The sequence below is a fragment of the Danio rerio genome, chromosome 20, assembly GCF_052040795.2.
Source record: "Danio rerio strain M-AB ecotype USA chromosome 20, GRCz13ab, whole genome shotgun sequence".
Taxonomy (NCBI): domain Eukaryota; kingdom Metazoa; phylum Chordata; class Actinopteri; order Cypriniformes; family Danionidae; genus Danio; species Danio rerio.
In genome coordinates, this window is record NC_141040.1 from 59,030,732 (window position 1) to 59,057,500 (window position 26,769).

The 26,769-nt window shown below is 39.0% G+C and overlaps 1 protein-coding gene across 6 annotated transcripts in view; it reads right to left on the minus strand.

Moving 5' to 3' along the window:
* Positions 1-12,011: 12,011 nt before the first annotated feature.
* The window catches only part of armh4 (armadillo like helical domain containing 4), a 17,878-nt gene continuing 3,120 nt past the window's right edge, over positions 12,012-26,769 (minus strand). For 2 of the 6 annotated variants that reach the window (XM_087298919.1, XM_087298920.1), the window contains 7 exons: positions 25,125-25,445; positions 21,058-21,270; positions 20,802-20,900; positions 19,969-20,127; positions 19,805-19,836; positions 18,280-18,414; positions 12,012-14,014 (listed from right to left, as the gene is read on the minus strand). In XM_087298919.1, coding sequence (XP_087155045.1) covers positions 13,943-14,014; positions 18,280-18,414; positions 19,805-19,836; positions 19,969-20,127; positions 20,802-20,900; positions 21,058-21,270; positions 25,125-25,395 — 981 coding nt within the window. In that variant the 5' untranslated portion in view covers positions 25,396-25,445 and the 3' untranslated portion in view covers positions 12,012-13,942. Of the gene's footprint in view, positions 14,015-18,279; positions 18,415-19,804; positions 19,837-19,968; positions 20,128-20,801; positions 20,904-21,057; positions 21,271-25,124; positions 25,446-26,769 lie in introns of all 6 variants that reach the window. The other 4 variants (XM_087298917.1, XM_087298918.1, XM_087298916.1 and 1 more) reach the window with 3 other exon arrangements.

Consider the following 26,769-nt stretch of genomic DNA (forward strand, 5'->3'; position numbering starts at 1 on the left):
AGTTCAAACACAGATTTCCCCCGTTTTCTTCATTTGTGTCCAGAGTAAATGAGGACAGAGTTTTAGAGTGTTTATCTTAACATGTTTAGGAAGAGACAAAACTTCTAGTGTTTACTTTCCTGCTTATTAAAGCTAAATTTGCCAAAAAAATAAAATAAATAAATATAAATATATATATATATATATATATATATATATATATATATATATATATATATATATATATATATTTATATATATATATATATATATATATATATATATATATATATATATATATATATTTATATATATATATATATATATATATATATATATATATATATATATATATATATATATTTATATATATATACTAAAGTGACAAAACGCTGCATCAGTGTTATTTAGATTAAATCTGATGATTCTTTTAAGCCAATCAGTTCAGTTTACATTGATTTGTCGATTCCCTGCCTGACTTGTTTTCTTTTATATTAAAGGATTTAAGCAGTTCATGGCTACATTTACAGCTTGGTTTTAAACAATCTTTTATAAAACTACTAAAGATTAATAAATGATGTATTATTGAAAACTCATTCAATAATAACTCTGAAAAATATTGCAATATTACTAATAATGATCCTGATCACCAAATCAGCATATCCTGAATTAATAATACTGAATATTCAGTGTTAAATCACAGAAATAAATTTCACTATACTATATAATCCCATGCAAAAAAGTTATTATGAATGATAAAAATATTTCACATTTTTTCAGTGTTTCTGATCAAATAAATGCAGCTTTAATGATCATCAGAGACTGTAACACTTTAATTTAGGTCAAAATTGATGCTATTACCTTCTGTCTTATAACCTGCCTGTTATTAAGATGTCAGCTGTTCATTAATAATTTTATAATGTATCTTATTCTACAGCTTAGCCAATACCTAAACTCACCTTCTACCTTACTAACTATTAATAATATGCTAATTAGTAGTTCATTAAGCTAGTGTTACTACTTTTAAACTACATTTCCCATGATGATTCTCAGCCATTGCTTGGTATTTTACTAATGCTAAGTTTTCTATTAGTGAGACGTTCCCAGGAGCACTTGAAAGCAGCATTTCTAGTCCCTATTAAAAAAATGTGCAAATAAACGTGGGGCAAACGCAGTATGTTTGAGACTCCGGGCTCCTTTAGCTCCTCGATGGCCACTTTTTTCAGTGCTTTCCGTACACTGAGCAACCTCAACATCACACACACACACACACACACACACTAGAAGTACAGCATCCTTTATGATTTCAGCAATAAACACTAGCAGAAGATCGGCGGAGTGTACTTCCCTTACTGTACTCACACACTGCTGAGCCTGGTGATTACTATGCTAGCAAATCTGTGGCAAAACTTAATTTCGAAATAGAATATGCAAAATGACAATGCAATATGCAAAATGACAATATTTTCCTTATTTACAAGTGCATTCTCCATGAAGTGTGTGCAAAATGATGTTTAAATGATCTGATGACATTTGACCATTTACAAAATGTTAACTGCATACTGACTTTGATGCTTTATCAATTGAGAATTTAAATTGTGTATCTAATACATTAGATTTGATTTAACGTGCAAGCAGAACCGGTTGTAAAACTAGTGTTTTCATTAATTCACTGTTGGGTGTTCATAGCAAATATTACATATGCATTGCAGTATGCAAGTTATAGCAAAAAGGCAAGTTGACTTATTTTGATGCATTATTTAAGTTGTTTTAAAATTACAATATAAAAAGTGAAGATTGTTTATAAAGTAATTTCGAGAGGATCATGTGCTTATGATTGTCCACGGCTGGTTCTGCATTAGCCAACACGTGATTTTCCAATCAGACAGTTACTAAGTCATTATAAACATTAAGAGTGTCATACCACAGTTATCTTCATCTTGAAGAATCCCCCTACCACCCCTTCTCCTCTTACCTTTTCCTAGATTGGGCGGCACGGCGGCCCAGTGGTTGGCACTGTTGCCTCACAGCAAGAATGTCACTGGTTCAAGTCCTTACCAGGCCATTCAACGTTTCTGTGTGGAGTTTACATGTTCTCCCCATGCTTGTGTGAGTTTCCCCTGGGTTCTCAGGTTTCCTCCCACCATCCAAAGACATGCGACTTAAGTAAATAGACTAATCCAAATTGGCACCTTAGACGTGCTCCTAGTCAGCAGTATATCTCTTCAAAGCAGTTCCTAATTGGTCATTAGTAGGGCCAGACGGAATCTGCGGACATTTTTTGCTATTTCTGCTAAGACTTTTGGTAAAAAATCTGCGGATTTCTGCTGAATTATTTTGGGAGTATCATTACTAAAACCTTAATATATGAAAAAAAAAATCTTTTAAACTTTTATTTAATGTTTACAATGCAAATCCAATTAGATTTTCTTAATATTAATTAATTCAATAATATCAATAATATTACTGTAAAACTGAGTAAATATAGATTTACACACATTTACACAAGTAAATAAACAGAATTAATGATGGGCTAAAAATCTGTGGAATTCTGCGCTCGCAGATTCCGTGTGGGCCTAGTCATTAGCTATACCGCAGGAAGATCTACCTAATTTCAAACTTCCTTCTCGCCCTGCAAACAGGAGGGAGCCCCGGGCTTGAGGATCTTATGAGCTCAGGGCTCTCTCTCAGGACAGCATGCCAAACAAGTTTTATAATCAATCATCAGCTAAGTGTAAACTCTTGAACTTTGGTTTACAATGGAAAATGTAAATTATATAATTAAATACCAAACTTTGCGCACACATCAAGGAAAATGCTCATTCAAATAAAGAAAAACATTGCCAATTTCCATATTGCAAGGCGTTTTACACATTACACTTCAAATGTAATTTTGCTCCTGATTTGCTTTCATAGATTTGGTTCCTTTTCTTCTTATTTTCCTTTGATTTAGATTCTTCTTATTCTTCTTCTTATTCTGATTGTTTTAGCATTAATGACAGTTGTAGCTGCAGTATATCTACCGTAGTCGTTTGAAATTGTCAAGATGTCATATTTTTCTACATGACTGTGTTACTAAACTCGTTTAGTAACTTGTTTTATATACAAGTGTTTCACATATAGCAGTATATAGAATATATATAACTATATATAAATATATATATTATTTTCTGTACATGATATGATTTGAGTCCAGGAGAGTGTGCTGAAGGAAGAAACGCCTCACTGTGCCGACTGCGTCCGATCATCGCGTATGATGAATGTACAGCGCATAGTTACGTCTCTGATCTCCCTGGTGCTATCCATGATTTAATGCTGACGTTAATCGATTCTTTAATGCTGAACTTCACTGCACTCCTGGAAAATCTTTGATTGTTTCGATTCAAAACTAGTGGTGGCGCTTTATGGTAACTTTCATCAATGCATCAGAAGTGGATATTAGTATTACTGCTGCTCCGATAGTATGGTTTTATTTGCTATTAGAGCTGTGTGCTATATTGACAAATGATCACAAAATATGCCATATTCGAGTGGTAAATGTAATTTATTCTATACCAATTATTTATGTGTTAAATGAATAGATTGTCTATTACATTTTTTACCCAATCAGATGAGGCTGTACTATATTTAGCTCCGCCCCACAAAAGGTGCTGTTCTACTATTGGCTAATGTGGCCCAAAGCTGAAAATAAACACTAATGGGCGGAGTCGAGACGAGAGAGGAAAATGACAACAGTCTATCAGTGTCGAAATATCCGCGCAGGTTTACGTTTATTCATAGAGTTTCAAAGACTAATCGTTTGCACATTTTATTTTAAAGCCTGAAAAAAGATTTAATTAGATCAGAAAAATATCGTAAAAATATTATTGCAATATTGTGCAGCCCAAATTCCTATTACTTTCTAAGTGAGAGGGCAAAAAAAACATGCAGCCACAAACAAATCACTGTAAAGCTGTGGTATTAGCATGTGAAAGTGAAAATGGGCGGGATAAAACAAGATGATGCGACACTAATAAAATGAGTGGTCACATTTTAATCTTCTGTTAATTTTATGCGATCATGTGACAAGATTACACACTTGACTTCCTTTCATACGCATGTAATTGCGGCAGATTGTAAACGCAAGTGCGTGCAACTGTTTTCGCATTTCCAATGTAGTGCAATTAAATATGTATGAATGGACGTCAGTTGTGCAAATTGTGTGTGAAATGAATTTGTGAAACCAATCAAAGTTCAAAACATGACCTCTCTGTGTAGAAATTTAAAACGCAGAGTAATCGCCAGTTACATTTACATTGTAAAAGCGCTATATGAATAAACATGAACTGAATGGTTTTATCATCATCCTAAAACTCAAATAAATTTTACACACTCAAACTTTAACCATGGCGTAATGCTGGGTTCACACCTTCTCGTCACATGCTCCATATAACTCACAGAACGTTTTTTTTTTTTTTCCGGAAAATTTTATTTCGAATTGAATAGTTTTAACCTTCATAGAATATACAGTTGAAGTGTTCCTCGTATTTGTGGTAAACGTTGCACAATCACCCTTTTTTTGCGCTGCTCGTCAGAAATTCGCCTTTTTTCGCACATTTGCATTGTATGTAATCTACTTTCGCAAATACTTATGACCCCAGCATATTTAAAACCACTGCGACGGCCATAGAACCACACAGCACCACATCAACACACACACGTACACAAAACAGCACACCATGCAGAACTGAAAATTGATGAAGGTTATTCTTCACGAAGCGCCACCAGTAAACGGACACGAGCCGGTGTTGTGGATGAAGAGTTGTTCACTTTTGCCTGCACACTGTGCATCTCTGAGCATTATAAGCTAAGCACTTGACAAAGTTTTGTACCGCAGGGTTTAGAGATAGAAGAGCTCTACTTTACCTCACAAGCTATAGAAGAGACCTCAGTTTATGACCGTATTTTTTTACCGACCGATAAAGCAACCGTTCGCCGTTTGGATTATTTCTCACTCCTTGTAAATCGTCGTGTTCCCTTTTGACATTATGGGATGTTTAGCGTGAGCTCGGTTCATTTTAAAGCCTGTTTCTTCACGGCCAAACGCATTTGCAGATCTTCTCGTTTTAATGCAATAGTTCACCTAAAAATGTCTGTTATTCATCCTCATGTCTTTCTAGACCTGTACAACACTAACGAAAACAAAAGGAATCTTTTTAAAGAAAGTTTGGTCACGCTTCACAATAAGGTTTTCTTAGTTAATGTATTTAGTAATATGAACAATAGTGTTGACATGTGTGCAAGATATCTACAACAGTATTTATTCACTAAATTGTATTGTATATTATTAAAATGCAGTCGTGCATTGTTAGTTCTTAACTTAAAGTGCATTAGCTAATGTTGGTTTCTAATAATAAATGTTGAATTTTAATAAATGCATTACTGTACTTTTCACTCTGTTCATGTTAGTAAATGCACTAAATATAACGTACATCCAGTACATTTTGCCATGTAACTAAACATTTAGATGCAAAACACTGATCTGAGCTGTACTAATTTACTAGCTCCTTAATTAAACAAAGCTTGCACATAGAAAAACGGCTGAACGGAGCCTACACTAATCTACTTATTAATATTCAGTCACAAGGTGGCGCCAAACAGCTGAATTGTTATCTGAAAATAACATGCCTAAATGTTGTGATCGACCAATCAGATCATGTTCCAGACATCTGCGTAATAACCAACATGAACTAATGAAACCTTATTATAAAGAACAACTGGTGTTATTTCTTGATGGAGCTCTTTTCTATGCGATTTAAAACAAAACTTGCTGTAAAAGTCTAGTGTTAATGAAGAATAATATTTTTAAAACGTGTTGTTTTTTTTAGAAAAGTAACCCATATGCACTATATTTCAGGCTATATGTGCTGCTTTATGTGAGAAACTAACCCAAAGTCACTATGCACTGATAATCCATCACATTGTGTTCATGCTGGTATATAAATGCTGCACAGGTGCTCCGCTGCACCGCATTAACACTGAAATATGACAGAAAAGAGCTGCTGCTTTACTACGGTGTAGATCGACATGACGGCTGATGTTTTCATTTTTAGGTGAACTGATAAATCTGGACGCGTCGCTCTATTCTAGCTCGTTCTCTGAGATGGAAAAACAGGGGCCGGATTCACGAAAAATCTTCTATGGGGATAAGTAGATGTAGAAATGGGCTGTTTACATGACATTGTGTGTAGCCTGTTTGTTTACCTGCTAATGATGTTCTTGAGACTGAAAGCGTAAATACATAAACATTTGCAAAGGCATAAAAAGTATTGACTTTTGCAGAACCTGCATTTTGCATCGTATTACAGTAATTCAACCCAATTCTTATGTTTGCATTGACTTTTGCTGTAAACGTGCCACACATTCGGTCATTCGCATCGCATTACGGAAATTTTATTCAACTCGCACATTGGCATTGACTTTTGCGGCAAACACATTGCGCATTCTGCGTTATTCGCATCACAGTACGGTATTTCCCCTAAACTTGTATGTTTGCATTGACTTTTGCAGCAAACCTGTTGCATGTTTTGCATCATTTGGATTGCATTATGGTACTTTGCTCTCTCATTTGCATTCACTTTTGCGGCAAATGAATCACTCATTATTTACGTTGCAATACTGTAATTCACCTCAACTCTTTGGATTGACTCTTGCAGTAAACGTGTCGCGCATTCTGCATTATTCGCATTGGGTTACGGTAATTCACCCCACCTCGAACATTCACATTGACTTTTTGCAGTGACTATCGTGTAATCGTAGCTTTTCGTCAATAACATTTTTCAGAAGTTGTAATCCTGTTTTTAGAGTGTGTCACTCGCTCTAGTTTACTCATCGGATGTTTTTCACCTCAAGCAAATGTTTCACTACAGTTGAATTATTTAAACTTTCGCTCCAGATACGGTTTTTGCGATTTTGCGGCAAACGTGTCGCACATTCTTCATCATTTGCATTACAGTACGGTATTTCACCTGCTTTGACTTTTGCATCAAACCTGTTGCATGTTTTGCATCATTTGCATTGCATTAAATGAACTCAACCTGCCCATTTGCATTAACTTTTGCAGCAGATGCGCCACGCATTTTATGATTATTCACGTTACAATACTGTATTTTGCCTCCGCTTGCTTGTTTGCATTAACTTTTGCAGAAAACCTCTCATTTGTTTTGTGATATTGACATTGTAATATGTTAATTCAGCTCAACTTGCACACCAATATGTCGCGTTGTGGTAATTCACCTCATTCCACGTTTGCTCCATATGCTCACAATTTGGACGAATTCTGCGTTTTTGCGGCAAACATGTCACTTATTCGCATCGCATTAAGGTAATTCACCTCAGCTCTCATGTTTGGGTTGACTTTTTATGTAACTAACGCACATACTTAATTCCGCATTTGAACCCAGCCTAAATCCTAAAAATTCCTACTATAAATAAGCATAAATGTTGTTCCTGAGTCCGGCCCCTGCTGACAGACGTGCGTGTTGGTTGGACGTCAGTATCTATGCTTCAAACGGAGGATCCGAAGCGTCTCGTAGCAGTAAATCCAGCTCTGTGTTCTCGAGACGGACTCTTCTACGTCTTCCAAAGCTCCTCCATTCTCTCAGCTCAGGTTTACACTATAGTCGAAGTTTACAGATGTTGGCTAGCAGGGTTAGACTGTGTATCGTGTGCCTGACGGGCTGCTTTTCTCTCTCTCTGAGCTCAACGCGATGCATTTCCACAGGCACAGCTCGCATTTGTTCAGTTCAAAAGTAGTCGCATTTTATTGGGTGGCTCTGAGGATGGCGCGGGTCTGGGAAACAGCACAGATCTGTTGGAGTTTCGTCTGTTTTGTTGCTTTCTAATGAGATGTGAAGATGTTGCACCTTGTGTTTGACCCACTGAATAAAAGCTCTAACTCCTGACCTCTGACCCTTTGACCTTTTGACCTTACACAACGCACTGACAATCACCACATCGTTACGTTATTATATCAATAAAAGTCATCTTTGCAAATATGCACAAGCTTTTTATCAATTTAATTCTCCGCGGATCACCAAACTTGTTCCTGGAGGGCCGGTGTCCTGCAGATTTCAGCTCCAACCCTAATCAAACGCACCTGAACAAGCTAATCAAGCTCTTACTAGCTAGCCAACAGCATCCAGGCAGGTGTGTTGAGGCAAGTTGGAGCTAAACCCTGCAGGGACACCGGCCCTCCAGGACCGAGATTGGTGACCCCTGCTCTATACTTGGTGTAATATTAATGATATTTTTATTTAAATGCTTTTTTTATTTTACATTTTATAAAGTTAAAGAGATCCTTTGCAAAAAAACACCACAAATTACCACATCATTTAATTGGTAAATGTTAACTTTATCAGTCGATTATCAAAACTAATACTCCATTTTATTTGTTTAATTTCAGCATTTACTGATTCCTTTTCTAATTAAATGTTGACTGTTAAAGTTTAATCATTTTAAAAGGTGATCTTTAAACAATACACAAGTTTTTTTTCTTTTAATTCTGTTTATTAAATGATTATTAATGTTATGAAGTGCTTTGGGATTGCTTTGCTATGTTTAATGTACAATATAAATACATTTTACTGACTGATGTTGGGTCAAATATGAGCAAACTCAATGTTGGGTTAATTAGAATTTAATTTAAATGACACTTTTAAGCCAGACGGATGGGTTTGTCCACATTTGACCCAATTTAAGTTACAAGTTACAACGCAGCATTTTTAGAGTGCAGATGACTCCATTTGTGTATTTGCACATATATGTGTATGGGCAATATCACATGAGTAGCAGTGTGATATGGCTGTACATCGGCCCTGGTGGGAGACATTCGTTGGCTTGAGGCCAGAGGCAGAGTGCCTTAGTGTCCCAGCAGTGCTGATATACAGCCATATGGCACTGCTACTCGTGTGATAATGTGTTTTTACAACAGTTTGACGGCATAATTCTGAATATAAATAAGAAAATCAAACACTGAAAGTCTAAAAACTCTTCTGTATGAGGAACTACTTTCTTCCGCTATTCCTTCACATCTGCAGCTGACGTCAGAACAGCAGAAACCGCTGCTCATTCACCAACGTCACTGTAGAGCTAGCGTTTGAATGATTCTCTAGTGTAATGTCTAACGTGAGGACAAAACAGCTGATTTTGCTCACATTTCAAGATTATAAGGCTGAACAGCAGGAAATGCCATCAGTCTTCTGAGATTTCCCAGGATTTCTCTGCTGCAATCAGGAGATCACAATAATTAACCCTGAGAAAGCCAAAGCAAATACTAGCAGAATACTGGGGTCTACATACAGCATACAAGAGAGAGAGACCGATTTAGAGTGTCAATGACCTGTTTTATCAGCTGTAGTTTGAAATTGCGCTGTTTTTCTCCCCTATTTTATTATGCGATCTCTGTCGCCATCTTGTGGCGGAGCTTCAACCATCTTTGCTCTGCTCAGTATGATGCCCCATTCACACCGGGCTTCAGCGTCAACGCTTGACTGAAGACGTGTCTGAGGTTAGGGCTAAAGCGATCATCATAGCAGCGTCAGCCAATGAAATTCAGTCAGCAATAGGCCACTGTCTAGCTTGTGTATTTGCATACAGTGATCTGATTGGCTGATGCTTCCGTCGGCGTTTGAAAAGTTGAGCTAGTCCCAACTTTTGCAGCGAGCAACGCCTCTGAAGCGGCACCGACGGATCCGCAATGCAGTTCGGCAATGCCTGACGTCACCCATTCAAAGTGAAAGGGAAGCGTTGACGCCGATGCTCTATGTAAATGGTGCGCGAGAGGCTGATGGCTGCACTGAATTTCCAAAATGATAAATATATAAAATAGGCACTGTCCTTATAAACTGTATAGTTGCAATCTAAACATTCTTGCCTGAAAAGTACATGATGTTGTCCGACAGCTGCAATATTTGTCAAGCTGTAGTAAGTTTATTGATCTGCTGTCACTCTGTGTGGGCGGAGTAATACAGAAGGGTGAGGAGGCTGTGCAAGTGCTGATACTGCAAAATATCGCATGGCATCAGATTCTAGAACAAGACCAAGCGTATGTGTGTGTATATATGCGCATATGTAAAGTTATGATAATAAACATGTAATTTGCTTACAAAAGTTAAATTTATTAGTTGATTAACTACAACTAATAATAAATCATTCTGCATATTTTTATTAATGCGTTTTAAAATGTATCATTAATAAACACTGTGTTGTAAACCATTATGAATGTTTCAACATTAATGTAAAGCTGTTAAAAGGCGTTGTGTAATGTTAATGTTAGTTAATGTCTTCACTATTGGTAACAAATGCGATCTTTTTCTGAACTGTGTGATTTTTCATCTTTTGAGTATATTTGTTTTTCAATTTTTCAACAAAATTATGACATTTATGTTTATTTTTGTCATTTATTAACTTTAGCAATTCTGTTAGCTTACATTAACAACTGTGATATGAGAAAAAAAGGAAAAACACAGTGGTAATGCAGCAAAATACTTGTTTTGGTTATATAAAATAATGAAATATGTTCTTTTTAAAATATTGTGTTCATTGTTTATAGGTTTTTCTTTTCTTTTTGTGGTTACACAAATCTCAAGTCATTTATTGTGCTTTATTCTTTAAAAAAAAATCAAAAACACTCAAAAGTCCTGTCTATAAATTTGCATTATTATTATTTTTTTTTTTTAATTATTATTCAGCCAGGAGATCACATTGAGGCAGTACTCTCTTCTTCCAGTGAGACCTGATCATTATAGTCAAAGTATATGTTCCAGAAGTGCTGTAGTGCTTTTAGCTGAACTTTTCTGTTTAAAAATGTAGAATTGGTCAAATAGAGATTAAAAATGTGTATAAATAACTTCATAAATGTTTCATTTTTCTGTGTATTTGCATAAATGTTCATTATGATGAGCTGCTATGGCAGCAGCACACCGCTAGAGGCCGCCGATGCTTCATTTTTGCCACACTTGAGCACAAGAAAAGCCTTTAATTTTAATCTATTAGTAGCTATATGATATAGTCAACTTTAGATCGTTTATATTTAGTTGTGTATATGGTAGGAATGACAGTGTGATTATCTAAATTCTGCTTCGCATCAGAACACATTAGCTTGGTTATATTTCTGATGAGATGACAGTTTTAAAGTGATTGTTCTGTATATGTTATTTTAGATGTTATTTCCAACAATTGGAGTAGTTTACACTAGATTATTATTATTATCATCATCAATCGTCATCGTCAAGTTTTGTTTTATTTGTGCCCAGCGCGCCGTCTGCTGTTTGGCGCCAAATCACCTCAGCAGTTAGAAACCGTTTTTATCCACTCATCTGTGATATATTATTAACTTCATCTTGATATATGTCTACCTGAGATTAATTTCAACACACACAGCATTTCTGGAATATCGCGTGACTTATCTGTCGTCGAATATACAATGACCGATGATCTAGTGGATGAATTATTCGGTTCTTTTTACTTATGAACGAGTGAATTAATGAATCGCTTTGAGTCGTTTCTTTTTATTTTGATGAGTGGGTCAATGAATGAGTGACTAAGTCGGTTCATTTTATTATTTTGAAGAGAGAGTAAATTAATGTAAGACTCAGAGTTGTTTATTTTTATATTGATGAATGAGTGAACGAATGAATCAGTCGATTCTTTGTAATGAGCGAATCAATAGAATCACTCTGATTGGGTTGTTTATAATATTCATTGTATATTATTATTTTATTTAATTTAATTTATTTAGTTGTTATATTTTGGGATTTTTTTATTTATTTATAATTTTACTTTTGAGGTGTGCTATACAATATCTCTAAATTATTCATGCTCCTTTTAATGCAAAATGTGCAAATACAGATGTTAAAACGTTATTTAAAAATTAATACAGTGTTTAGCTTAAAATAAATAATCTGTATTAAAAGTGAAGTAAAAAAGGCAGATTAAAGGTTATAAATAAAACAATTCATAATGTATTATATTTTCACACAAAAGAAACAATGAATGGTGACAGATTTTTATTTACAGTGAGGGTCTGTCAGCTCTTCGTGTGTTTCTGTACATTTGTTGTATGCTGAACACTGGTTTATTAAGATAATTCACAACTCTGACAGAGAAATGTCATTTTTAAAAGCAATTAAAAACACTGTAACAAGCCTGCAGTGACGTATGGATTCATAAACGCCTCAGATATCAAACATTAAGCACACAGATTGTCAAAACATCAGGAAAACATTGTAACAGTCCTATATTTACAGCCTGTTTACCATACAGCAGCTCCTGTCAGGAGTCATAGCAAATACTGTGAGTGTGTGGTTTATTCTAGAACTGCAGGTACATTTCGCATCTCCGGGAATTTTCTATTGTTTTTCAAAACCAGACCTTTAATGAAATAGTTTTGAATAAAAACACAAATTATATCGCGTTATCACTGATTAATAAAGTCATCTGGAATGGCAAAGAAAGCCTTTTTGCAGGACTCCCAGAGTTCATCAAGACTCTGTGTTCATCTTCAAAACCTCCTCCTTTATCATGCTCAATAATGTTCATATCTGGTAACTGGGCTGGCCAATCCTGGAGCAGCTTGACCTTCTCTGCTTTCAGGAGCTTTGATGTGGAGGCTGAAGTATGAGCAGGAGCGCTATCCTGCTGGACAATTGTCCCTCTCCTGTGGTTTGTAATGTAATGGGCAGCACAAATGTCTTGATACCTCAGACTGTTGATGTTGCAGATCTCTCGCACACCCCCATACTGAATGAACCCCAAACCATGATGTCTCCTTCACCTAACTTGACTGATTTCTAAGAGAATCTTGGTCCATGCTGGTTCCAGTAGGTCTTCTGCAGTATTGGTGATGATTGATGCAGATCAGCAGATGATTCAGCAGAGAAATCCACCTTCAACACTTTTACACATCATCAGCTCGATCACTGTCTGATATGTACCCGCAATTCTGGAATGAGTCCTATAGTAAAGTGTGTAATGTCTGAATGTGAATCTTGATAAATAAATCACCCAAAGCTGCAGCAGTGCTTCATTTAGACTGATCTTCTGCTAGAGTCTTCTTTATCTGTACTATTCTCGTATTTCATATGAGACTGGGGTGTTGTGTGTGTCTTCAGATCAGCAGCTGACCAATGAAAGTGTTCATACTATAATATTGCTTGATTCTGATTGGCTGACAGATGTTTCAGGATGTTCATCAGCTAATATTTGAGTTGTTTCCCAGCTAATGGTGTGTGTGTGTGTGTGTGTGTGTGTTTGAGCGTGTTAAAGTCTTGGTGAATTAAGCAGAAAGAAAAATAAAAACAGTTCATTATTGCAATTCTGAAAAGGAGATTAATTTCTAAAAACACTTATTGTATAAGCTCTGAGTGTGTGTGTGTGTGTGTGTGTGTGTGTGTGTGTGTGTGTGTGTGTGTGTGTGTGTGTGTGTGTGTTAGAGAGAGAGAGAGAGAGATAGAGAGTATGTGTGTGTGTAGGTGCATGTGTGACTGAGCAAGTGTGTGTGTGTGTGTTAGAGTGAGAGAGAGTATGTGTGTGTGTAGGTGTATGTGTGACTGAGCAAGTGTGTGTGTGTGTGTGTGTGTGTGTGTTAGAGTGAGAGAGAGTATGTGTGTGTGTGTAGGTGCATGTGTGACTGAGCAAGTGTGTGTGTGTGTGTGTGTGTTAGAGTGAGAGAGAGTATGTGTGTGTGTAGGTGCATGTGTGACTGAGCAAGTGTGTGTGTGTGTGTTAGAGTGAGAGAGAGTATGTGTGTGTGTAGGTGTATGTGTGACTGAGCAAGTGTGTGTGTGTGTGTGTGTTAGAGTGAGAGTATGTGTGTGTGTAGGTGCATGTGTGACTGAGCAAGTGTGAGTAAAAGAGTGTGTGTGTGTGTGTGTGTGTGTGTGTGTGTGTGTGTGTGCACGGTCATTGGATCACTGTATCCTCTTCAGAACTCATCCTCTGAGCTGTCCGCCAGCAGCATGGTGTTGTCTGGTCCGCTCTGCACTTCTCTGGGCGGCTGCAGCACAAAACAAGCATCAGCACTGCAGGTAAAGACTGAAATCAAGACTAATGATTGTGAGGGTTTGATTGTGATGGTGTCAGTGTGAGGGTGTGATTGTGAAGGTGTCATCATGACTGTAATGATCGTGAGGATGTGATTGTGATGGTGTTATTGTGACTGTGATGATGTGATGACTGAATAATGATTGTGATGGTATTGTGATTGTGACTGATGATGTGATGACTGACTGATGGTTGTGATTGTATTGTGATTGTGACTGATGATGTGATGACTGAATGAAGGTTGTGATTGTGAGGATGTCAGTGCGAGGTTGTCAGTGACTGTGATAATTGTGAGGGTGTGGTTGTAATTGTGACTATGATGATTGTGAAAATGTAGTTGTGATGGTGTATTTGTGATGATGTTATTGTAACTGGTGATGGTGATGATGTGTTTTATATCTGACTGGGATTTGTGGTGGTGTGATTGTATGGGTATGATTGTAATGGAGTGATTGTGAGAGTATGATTGTGAGGGTATGACTGTGAGGGTGTGATTGTGACTGCCAATTGTGATTGTGACTGATGATTGTGATGGTGTGATTATGAGGTTGTGATTGTAATGACTGACTATTGATTGTGAGGGTGTCATTGTGATTGTGACTGATTGTGATGTGTGGTTTTGAGGGTGTGATAATGACTTTAATAATTGTGACTATGTGATTGCGACAGTGATGACTGATGACGTGATGACTGACGATTGTTATGGTATCATTGTGACTGTGATGATTGTGAAGATGTGTTTGTGATGGGGTGATTGTAAGAGTGATGATGTAATGCCTGACTAATTATTGTGATGGAATCATTGTGACTGCTGATTGTGAGGACATGAGTGTGACAGTGTCATAGTGACTGATGACTGACGATTGTTATGGTATCATTGTGATTGTGATAATTATGAGGATGTGGTGGTGTGATTGTGAGGGTGTGATTTTGAGGGTGTGGTTGTGACTGATGATTGTGATGGTAGGATTGTAACAATGATGATTGCGAGGGTGTGAGGTATGATTGTGACGATTGTAAAGATGTCATTGTGAAGGTGTGACTGACGGCTGTGATTGTGTGATTTTGAGAGTGTGATTGTGACTGATGATTGTGAAGATGTCATTGTGACTATGATGGTGTGAGTGATGACTGTGATTGTGTAATGGTGGGGATATGATTGCGATGACTGTGACGGATGATTGTGTGTGTTATTGTGGCTGATTGTGAGAGTGTGATTGTAATGTGTGATTGTGATGATGTAGTTGTGACTGATTGTGAGGATGTTATTGTGACAGTCATGATTGTTATTGTGAGGTTGTGATTGTGACACAGATGATTGTGATGTGTGATTGTGACTGATGGTTGTGAGGATGTGATTGTGATGTGTTGTTTTGAGGGTGGGATAGTGACATTGATGATTTTGAGGGTTGGATAGTGACTTTGATGATTGTGAGGGTGTGATTGTGACAGATTATTGTGATGTGTGGTTTTGAGGGTGTGATAGTCACTCTGATGATTGTGAGGATGTGATTGTGTCAGAGATGATTGTGATGTGTGGTTTTGAGGGTGTGATAGTGACTCTGATGATTGTGAGGGTGTGATTGTGACAGAGATGATTGTGATGTGTGATTGTGAAGGTGTGATAGTGACTCTGATGATTGTGAGGGTGTGATTGTGACAGAGATGATTGTGATGTGTGGTTTTGAGGGTGTGATAGTGACTCTGATGATTGTGAGGGTGTTATTGTGTCAGAGATGATTGTGATGTGTGGTTTTGAGGGTGTGATAGTGACTCTGATGATTGTGAGGGTGTGATTGTGACAGAGATGATTGTGATGTGTGGTTTTGAGGGTGTGATAGTGACTCTGATGATTGTGAGGGTGTGATTGTGACAGAGATGATTGTGATGTGTGGTTTTGAGGCTGTGATAGTGACTGATGATTGTGAGGGTGTGATTGTGACAGAGATGATTGTGATGTGTGGTTTTGAGGGTGTGATAGTGACTCTGATGATTGTGAGGGTGTGATTGTGTCAGAGATGATTGTGATGTGTGGTTTTGAGGGTGTGATAGTGACTCTGATGATTGTGAGGGTGTGATTGTGACAGAGATGATTGTGATGTGTGGTTTTGAGGCTGTGATAGTGACTGATGATTGTGAGGGTGTGATTGTGACAGAGATGATTGTGATGTGTGGTTTTGAGGGTGTGATAGTGACTCAGATGATTGTGAGGGTGTGATTGTGTCAGAGATGATTGTGATGTGTGGTTTTGAGGCTGTGATAGTGACTCTGATGATTGTGAGGGTGTGATTGTGTCAGAGATGATTGTGATGTGTGGTTTTGAGGGTGTGATAGTGACTCTGATGATTGTGAGGGTGTGATTGTGACAGAGATGATTGTGATGTGTGGTTTTGAGGGTGTTATAGTGACTCTGATGATTGTGAGGGTGTTATTGTGACAGAGATGATTGTGATGTGTGGTTTTGAGGGTGTGATAGTGACTCTGATGATTGTGAGGGTGTGATTGTGACAGAGATGATTGTGATGTGTGGTTTTGAGGGTGTGATAGTGACTCTGATGATTGTGAGGGTGTGATTGTGACAGAGATGATTGTGATGTGTGGTTTTGAGGCTGTGATAGTGACTCTGATGATTGTGAGGGTGTGATTGTGACAGAGATGATTGTGATGTGTGGTTTTGAGGGTGTGATAGTGACTCTGATGATTGTGAGGGTGTGATTGTGACAGAGATGATTGTGATGTGTGGTTTTTAGGCTGTGATAGTGACTCTGATGATTGTGAGGGTGTGATTGTGACAGAGATGATTGTGATGTGTGGTTTTGAGGCTGTGATAGTGACTGATGATTGTGAGGGTGTGATTGTGACAGAGATGATTGTGATGTGTGGTTTTGAGGGTGTGATAGTGACTCTGATGATTGTGAGGGTGTGATTGTGACAGAGATGATTGTGATGTGTGATTGTGAGGGTGTGATAGTGACTCAGATGATTGTGAGGGTGTGATTGTGTCAGAGATGATTGTGATGTGTGGTTTTGAGGCTGTGATAGTGACTCTGATGATTGTGAGGGTGTGATTGTGTCAGAGATGATTGTGATGTGTGGTTTTGAGGGTGTGATAGTGACTCTGATGATTGTGAGGGTGTGATTGTGACAGAGATGATTGTGATGTGTGGTTTTGACGGTGTTATAGTGACTCTGATGATTGTGAGGGTGTTATTGTGACAGAGATGATTGTGATGTGTGGTTTTGAGGGTGTGATAGTGACTCTGATGATTGTGAGGGTGTGATTGTGACAGAGATGATTGTGATGTGTGGTTTTGAGGGTGTGATAGTGACTCTGATGATTGTGAGGGTGTGATTGTGACAGAGATGATTGTGATGTGTGGTTTTGAGGCTGTGATAGTGACTCTGATGATTGTGAGGGTGTGATTGTGACAGAGATGATTGTGATGTGTGGTTTTGAGGGTGTGATAGTGACTCTGATGATTGTGAGGGTGTGATTGTGACAGAGATGATTGTGATGTGTGGTTTTTAGGCTGTGATAGTGACTCTGATGATTGTGAGGGTGTGATTGTGACAGAGATGATTGTGATGTGTGGTTTTGAGGGTGTGATAGTGACTCTGATGATTGTGAGGGTGTTATTGTGACAGAGATGATTGTGATGTGTGGTTTTGAGGGTGTGATAGTGACTCTGATGATTGTGAGGGTGTGATTGTGACAGAGATGATTGTGATGTGTGGTTGTGAGGGTGTGATAGTGACTCTGATGATTGTGAGGATGTGATTGTGACAGAGATGATTGTGATGTGTGGTTTTGAGGGTGCGATAGTGACTCTGATGATTGTGAGGGTGTGATTGTAACAGAGATAATTGTGATGTGTGGTTTTGAGGGTGCGATAGTGACTCTGATGATTGTGAGGGTGTGATTGTAACAGAGATGATTGTGATGTGTGATTGTGAGGGTGTGATAGTGACTCTGATGATTGTGAGGATGTGATTGTGACAGAGATGATTGTGATGTGTGGTTTTGAGGGTGTGATAGTGACTCTGATTATTGTGAGGGTGTGATTGTGACAGAGATGATTGTGATGTGTGATTGTGAGGGTGTGATAGTGACTCTGATGATTGTGAGGGTGTGATTGTGACAGAGATTATTGTGATGTGTGATTGTGAGGGTGTGATAGTGACTCTGATGATTGTGAGGGTGTGATTGTGACAGTGTACCTTCTTCCTCTGGTGTTTGAAGCTCTCTCTCCTCTTGCGGTGGATCAGTCTGATGCTGTAAAGAGCGCCAACCAGCAGAAGAGCTCCAGCGATGCCAATGCCCACCGGTGCCAGCATTCCAGACACATAACCAGCCTACAGCAGGCAGACACACAGGACATGCTCACATTCTGCACTCCTCTGAACAAAACACAAATTTCCCACTGCTAATACTACATTAAATAGCCTGACTTACATGAGGGAAATTCTTTTTCTATTGGGTTTTGCTTTGTGGTGACTATTGTGAGGCTAGTGTTTAGACTGTTGCTAGAGGAGCATATGTAGTTGCTAGGGTATTTAGAATGGTGGCTTGGAAACTGTCTGGATGTTGTCATGTGTTTTAAGGGGGGGGGGGGGGTAGGCTGTTTGCTATGTAGTTGCTAGGATTTTTAGGGTGTTGCTATGTGGTTACTAGCCTTTTCTGAATGGTTGCTAGGAGGTTGTCAGGATGTGGCTGCTGGGGTATTTTCGACTGTAGCTAAGAAGTTGTCAAGGTGTTGCTGTGTAGTTGCTAGGGTGTTCTATATGGTTGCAAGGAGCATCTTAAGGGTGTGCGTTGTGGTTGTTAGGGTATTCTGGGTGATTGTAAGGAAGTTGTTATGATGTTGCTATGTAGTTGCTAAAAGGTTGTTATGGTTTAGTAGTTTCTAGGAGGTTGTCAGGATGTTGCTAGGATGTTTTGGATTGTAGTTAGGAAGCTGTCAAGTTGATGCTATGCAGTTGCTAGTGTATTCTGGGCTGTTGTTTGTAAATCGTCAGGGTGTTGCTAAGTGTTTTATTGGTGTTTTGGATGGAATATGTTAGGTTTTGTTCTGGGTAGTTGCTAGGGAGTGTTAGGGTGTTGATGTGTGGTTGCTAGCGTATTTGGTATGGTTGTTAGGAGGTTGTCAGGGTGTTGTTTTTGTATGCTGGAATGTTTTGGATCATGTCAAGTTGTTCCTAATGGATTCTGGATGGTTGCTAAGATGTTTTCAGGGTCAGTAATGTGGTTGTTAGGGTATTCTGGCTGACACACTAGGAGGTTGTTAGGTTATGTGGTTGCTAGAGTGTGATTGTTAGGTTGTTTTGGATGGTTGCTCAGAAGTTGTGAAGGTGTTGCTGTGTGGTTGCTATAGGTTTCTGGATGGTTGCTTAGTGGTTGTCATTGTGTTGCTATGTGATTGCTAGGGTTATTTGAGATTATATGCTAAACGTTTGTTGGAGTATGTGGCGGCACAGAGCTTACTCAGGGGTTGCTATGTGGTTGTTAGGGTGTTTTGGATGGTTGCTCGGAGGTTGCCAAAGTGATGCAGTATGTTTGTTAGGGTGTTGCTACGCGGTTGCTAGGATATTGTGAATGGTTACTAGGAGGTTGATAGAGTGTTCATATCTGCGTGCCAGATAATCCTAAATGGTAGTTATAGGGTTGTTAGGGTGCAGCCTTCTTCTTCTTCTTTGTTAATTATTCCAGAGTATTGAGCAGCTCTATATGTGGAGATCCGTATACCTTCTCTCTTATCAGCTCCACCCAGCTCCGCACTGCAAACAACAAAGACAAGAGTTAAGCTGAGTTCTGCAGCATGATGATGATGATGATGATGATGATGATGATGTGTGTGTGTGTGTGTGTGTGTGTGTGTGTGTGTGTGTGTGTGTGTGTGTTTTCCTCACCGAGGCCCTGGTTCCGCTGCACCCAAACTGGAGGTGGAGGAATGAGGCTGTATGGGGGACGCGTGTGGGGTGTGATGGTGCTTTCACTCAGGTCCTCTTCACTCTCCTCCTCCTCCTCAGAGTCCAACTCCTCGTCCTCCTCATCTTCATCAGGCTCTTCTGTTAGAGAGACGTTTGGGTCAGAACAAACACACAATCGCACAGAACAAACACACACTCGTGCAGAACCAACACACTCACACAGAACAAACACACATTAACGCATAACTAACGCACACACACACACAAAACAAACACACACACTCGCACACAACAAACACACACTCAGAACAAAAACACACTCACACAAAACAAACACACACTTACGCAGAACAAACACACACTCAAACAGAACAAACACACACTCATTTAAAACACACACTAACGCATAACTAACACACACTCACAAAACAAACACACACTCATGCAGAACACACACTCGTGCAGCACAAACACGCACTCACATAAACGCTTACCTAACGCACACTTACACAGAACAAACACACACTCCTGTAAAACACACTAGTGTAGAACACACACACACACACACTTGTGCAGAACACACACTCACTCACGCAGAACAAACGCACACTCGTGCAGAATCAACACACTCACACAGAACAAACACACACTCACGCAGAACACACACACACTCGTGCAGAACACGCACACACTCGTGCAGAACACACACACACTCACGCAGAACACGCACACACTCGTGCAGAACACGCACACACTCACGCAGAACACGCACACACTCGTGCAGAACACACACACACTCGTGCAGAACAGACCTCTGGACTCCTGATACTCGCTGTTGGTCTTTGGTGTCGATGCTGGTAGCTGAACTGTCAGGTTCTGATGGGTAATTGAGCTCAGTGTGACATCATCACCTGCTGGACCAATCAGAACACAGATAAGTCCATCGTCAAGCCATATATGAAATATGAAAACGGTTGAGTGTCCAGATACTGCTCATGTTTTCTTAAATATATATGTGGTGCAGCCGTCAACACTGAAACACTGAGACGCTGCTGGGGTTCTCCTCACCCAGTGTGGTGTCGGGCGGGTCAGATGTGGATCTCTGGCCATCAGATGTGGTGTGTTCAGCTTCTGTGGGCTCTGCTGTGCTCGTGGATGTGCTGACAGACACACCGGCCGGCGTCACGTCCTCAGACGGCTCAAAAATAAGAGGAAGATCCTCAGTGGACATGGTGGCATCAGTGCCGAAATCCTCCGACAGAGACACGGCGCTCACTGACTCTAGAACAGGACCACACATGTATGATCAGTGCAGTCTAGGGCTCTTTGGGAATATGTGCATGACTATGGTTTTGTGAAATGTAAAATACGGTATGTTTTGCTGTACGTTTCTGATAATAGATCCACTCGAGGGCGACATTTTATGAGTCTGGAAATGCGTTACTTGTTGTAAGTTTTGTATTTCAGATGTCAAATATACTAGAGGCCGCTGACTACATTATGCAAATCTGAATATATTACTTACACTGCACATTTCAGATGACAAATCCACTAGAGGGCGCTGTCTACATTTAAATTAATCTAAAATACATGGTATGTTTTTGTACATTTCAATTTTGGCAAATCTGAAGTATATATATATATATATATATAGAGTACATTTTATTGTACGTCTTAGTTGACAAATCCACTAGAGGGCGCTGACTACATTATGCAAATCTGAATATATTACTTACACTATTGCCCTTTTCACACATACAGACCTTTCCGGAAAATGACCGGCAACTTTCTGGAAAGGTGTGTATGTGTGAACAGGCCCTTTTTGAAATACCGATAAATTCGTTCTGGCTTTTTTCCGGTAAGAGGAGTTGTAACATTACCGGTAATTTGCCGGAATGCTGCGCTGTGTAAATGCAGAGCCAGGAAGATTGCCGGAAAGAGCGCGTGCATGTCTAGAACGTGCTGACGTGAGACGTCTACTTTCGACGACGCATTCACGTCTGCGCGGTTTATGAGAATAAAAGCCTTTGAATATTTTTCCAGACACATTCAGCTTCTAGATGTTAGTCAGATCACGTTTATATGTTCATCTTAATGCCAACTGTGTAAATAATCATCGATGAGATGCTTATGATAAGCCGCTGTTTGTTTACCGTCAAGCTCTGCTTCCTTCAGTTGATTGACGCGTCGTGTGTGCCAATGAAGCACCCAGTAAGCGCCAGCACACACACATATCATGAACATCTCGACATGCGAAAGTGTTTCTCTACATGTTTTCATTGAAGTTGTTCACAATACTGATCATCCACAGAGTTTGTGATGTAGTCAAATGTTTACAAATACAAGTGCAACCAGAATTTAGAATTTAGAATTTACATTAAAAAAATGTCAGAATTTAGCTGTGTTTTGGAATGGATGTCTTTTTCGGAAAAACTCCGTAACGTCCTCGTCTGTGTGAACAGCGCTTTTTTGAATTTAGCGGTAAAGTCGTTCCGGATATTTTCCAGATACTTACCACTGTGTGAAAGGGGCTAATGTTTTGTTGCACATTTTAGATGACAAATCCACTAGAGGGTGCTGTTTACATTTTTGCAGATATTAAATACGTTACTCATGGTATGTTGTGTTGTACGTTTCAGCTGACAATTCCACTAGAGGGCGCTGTCTACATTTATATGAATCTGAAATACAAAACTTATGGTACGTTTCAGATGATAAATCCACTAGAAGGCGCTGTTTACACTTGCAAATCTGAATACGTTACTTAAGGTATGTTTTTTTGTACATTTCAGATGACAAATCCACTAGATGGCGCTGTCTACATTTATGCAAATCTGAAAAAAGTTAGTTCTAATGAGTTTTGTTGGATGTTTTAGATGACAAATCCACTTGAGAGCGCTATTTGCATTTTCGCAAACCTGAAATATGGTATTTAAAGTACAGTTCATTGTAAGTCTCAGCAGGCAAATTCACTAGAGGCCGCTGTCTACATTTCTGTGAATCTAAAATGTGTCACATAAAGTACGTTTTGTATGTTTTAGATAACAAATCCACTAGAAGGCGCTGTCTACATTTTTGCAAATTTGAAATGCGTTAATTAGGGTACATTTTGTTTTCCATTTCAGATGACTAATCTGCTAGGGGGCGCTGTTTACATTTATGCAAATCTGAAATGTCACTTATGATAAGTTTTATAGTACGTTTCAATGACAAATCTGCAAATCTTTATTTGCAAATCTGAAATGTGGAATTTAGAGTAGATTTTATTGTACGTTTCAGATGGCAAATTTACGACATTTATACGAATCTAAAATGTAAAATAAGTTAAATCTAAAGTAAGTTTTGTACATTTCAGAAGACAACTCCACTAGAGGACGCTGTCTACATTTATATAAATCTGAAATATGTTATTTATGTTATGTATTTTTGTACGTTTCAAATGACACATTTACTAGAGGGCTCTGTTTACATTTTTGTGAATATCAAATACAACACTTATGGTATATTTTATTGTATGTTTCAGATGGTAAATCCACTAAAGGGCTTGCTCTACATTTTTGCAAATCTGAAATGCGTTACTTAGGGTACGTTTTGTTTTCCATTTCAGATGAAAAATCCACAAGGGGGTGCTGTTTACATTTATGCAAATCTGAAATGTCACTAAGTTTTGTAGTACGTTTCAATGACAAATCCACTAGAGGCGCTGTCTACATCTATTACAATCCGAAATAGTACGTTTTGTTGTACGTTTTCAATCACAAATCCACTAGAGGGTGCTGACCTAAACCTTCCCTAAACCCAATTGCTTAAAATGAAGTGAGGTTTTGGTTGAAACAAGAACAAAAATCTACCATATCTGGAAAATTATCCAGTTTTATTCTGTTTTCACAAAGACATATTTTTTCTTGATTTAACCTGAAAATCACTTCATGGTGATCATTTTGCACACCTCTAGTAAATGCATCCTGATTACTGAATCTTTAGATACCAGAAAACTAAATAACGACGGTGTTTTCTACAGCCCCAAATAGTGACTAAACAGATTTCTGAGGAAGCAAACAGAATGCATGTGTACTTGACTGGCTCATTCTCATGCGTGATGAGTTAAAGCCTGCAGACGGAGCCATCAGGAGCGTTCGCATTAATTCTGCATGTGGAGCAGCAGAAGTGCAGACACCTCTTTTAGCAGTCAGTTCTACTTTCCTCCAGCTCCACTCAAAATAGCAAGTAATTAGGCTCCGTCAGACGCCTGCTGGGGTTTAAAGTGGAGCGAACGCTCGCATTCACCAACCTCAATGAAACATAATGGAGGAAACTCACACACAGCTGATCACACTAGCTGCGTTTCCACCCAAAGTGCCAATTAGATTCATGCGAAAACCATCGTATTTCATATTAATATTTATAATATTAATATATATAATATTTCATAATAGTCCAAACACATGCGCTATAGGGGAATTGATTAACTAAATTGACCGTAGTGTATGAGTGTGTGTGTGAATGAGTTTGTATGGGTGTTTTCCAGTAATGGGTTGCAGCTGGAAGGGAATCCGCTGTGTAAAATATATGCTGGAATAGTTGGCGGTTCATTCCGCTGTGGCGACCCCTAATAAATAAGGGACTAAGCTGAAAGAAAATGACTGAATCTAATCTTGGAAGCTGCTGCTGTCCTCCAGGGGGCGCATTATCAGCTGCGTCCACATACATTGAGGAGCCAACAAGACTAAGTTTAATACACTGTTTTCCAGGATCTGGCAACCCGGAGTGCTGAATTATAATTGGCCAAACTGGCAGTGGGCTGGTTGTAGAGGTCAAAACACAGACATTCTGACACTGAACACACTGACTTTAGCAGGGTTTCTCAGATAAACACGTGCGTTTCTTAATATCTGCACACATATTATGGTGTTTTTATGATTTAGAAGATTCAAAAACTGACATTCAGCAGCTTTAACGCAAGAAAAGTTGTAAAATGAGTATTATATCCAAAAAAAAAAGTGGAGTGCCCCTTTAATGCTCCACATTAGTGTATTTTAATGAGAACTTTAAACTGTAAATAGTGTGTAAGTGACCTGTTAGCATGTTAGTGTGTGTGTGACTGACCGGTTAGCATGTGTGTGTGAGGGACTGACCTATGTGCTGCTGGTGTGTCCAGCTCTCAGGTGTGCCGTTGGCGTCTCCGCTGCTGCTGCTGCTGGGGTGTGCCGTGCTGTTCAGCAGATCTTCAGTGCTCGGTGTGTGTGTCGACACGTTTAGACGCTCGGCTTCATCTGTGCTGATGCTGGAGTGAGGAGCGTCTGATGATGATGATGATGATATAGAAGAGAGCTGGGGTTCGGGAGTCAGAGCGGCACGGAGCGACACACACGCCACCGCCAGCAGGAGACTCTGAGCCACGAACATGGCGGAGACACTGAAGATTATCTAGAGCAGAGGAAAAAAACACACACAACCTGGAGGAAGACGAAATGAAGAAGAGGAGGAGGACAAAGAAAAGAAGGAAAGAGGATAAAGAAGTAGAAGAGGAAGAAAGAGGAAGAAGAGGGAGAAGATGAGGAGGAGGAATGGGGATAAAAAGGAAGTAAAAGAGAAGAAAGGAAGGAATAATGAGAGGAAAAGAGGAGGAGGAAGAAGGAAGCAAGGAAGGAAAAAAGAAAAAGAGAAGGAAGAAGAAAAAAGAAGAGAGGGAGAGGAAGAAAAGGAATAGGAGAAAAAGAGAAATAATAAGAGGAAGATAAAAAAGAGGAAGAGAAGAGAAAGGAAGAGGTAGAAGAATCATTGAGTCTGGCAGCTCTGCTTGTGCATACACTGAGAATAATTCAGTATTAGTGATGAAGCAGATCCAGCAGGGTGATCTCTCAGAGGAAAGCCCGACAGGCCGATCAGCAGCTGCACTGCTGTAGGAGACTGAAGAGTTTATTCTGAGAGAACAGCCCACTGGATGAGCTTTACCCTGATTATTACACCACTACAGCACACAAAACATGAACATTAAACACTCTTTTAGCTGTAATAGTGTTCTATAAACACAAAGCTAATTAGACACTAGATGGCAGCAAACAGTCAAACACAGCAGCGTACATGACTCATATGTATGTGTGAGTATATGGATGAACGTATTTACTGACGGTGATTCTCAGTTCCTGGATGAGTCTGTGTTTTACAGCAGTTGTTATCTGGGAATAACACACCTCAAAATGTCACAACTGACCAATCAGAATCCAGTGTTCCAGACAGCTGTGTTATAAATCGTGATAACGAACTACACAATATTAATATCATGGGCACTTCAAAACACTATGAGTAATTATTAATTATGTAAAGCTGCTGTGTGTCAGTCTTTGACTCTTCTAAATTCAATTCAACACGAGTGCCATGATGCACATGACAAAAACAATCGCTGCTGAAACAAGGCTGAACAAAATCTGGGCCAATTTCTTAGCTGTTTTTGACGTTGATTTTAATGTTTGCATTCAAGGAACAACGATCTGAGTGCATTATTGTCTATCTAACAATAAGTGTCTAAAAGTGTAACACTAGTGTCCTCCACATCTGCTCCTCCTGTTGTGTTCTGATGTGATGTCTGACTGTTGTAGCTGTGGAATGACTCTAATCATTCAGCGGAGTGATATGGAGCTGTAAAGCTCTCTAAACCTGCCGGAACTACTTTAGATGTGCTTTTATCTGACAATAACCAAACACCTGAGAGTGACCATCAGCCAATCAGAGTCCAGCGTTCAGCATGTAGTGTGTTTATTATGACGTAATCGATGTGCA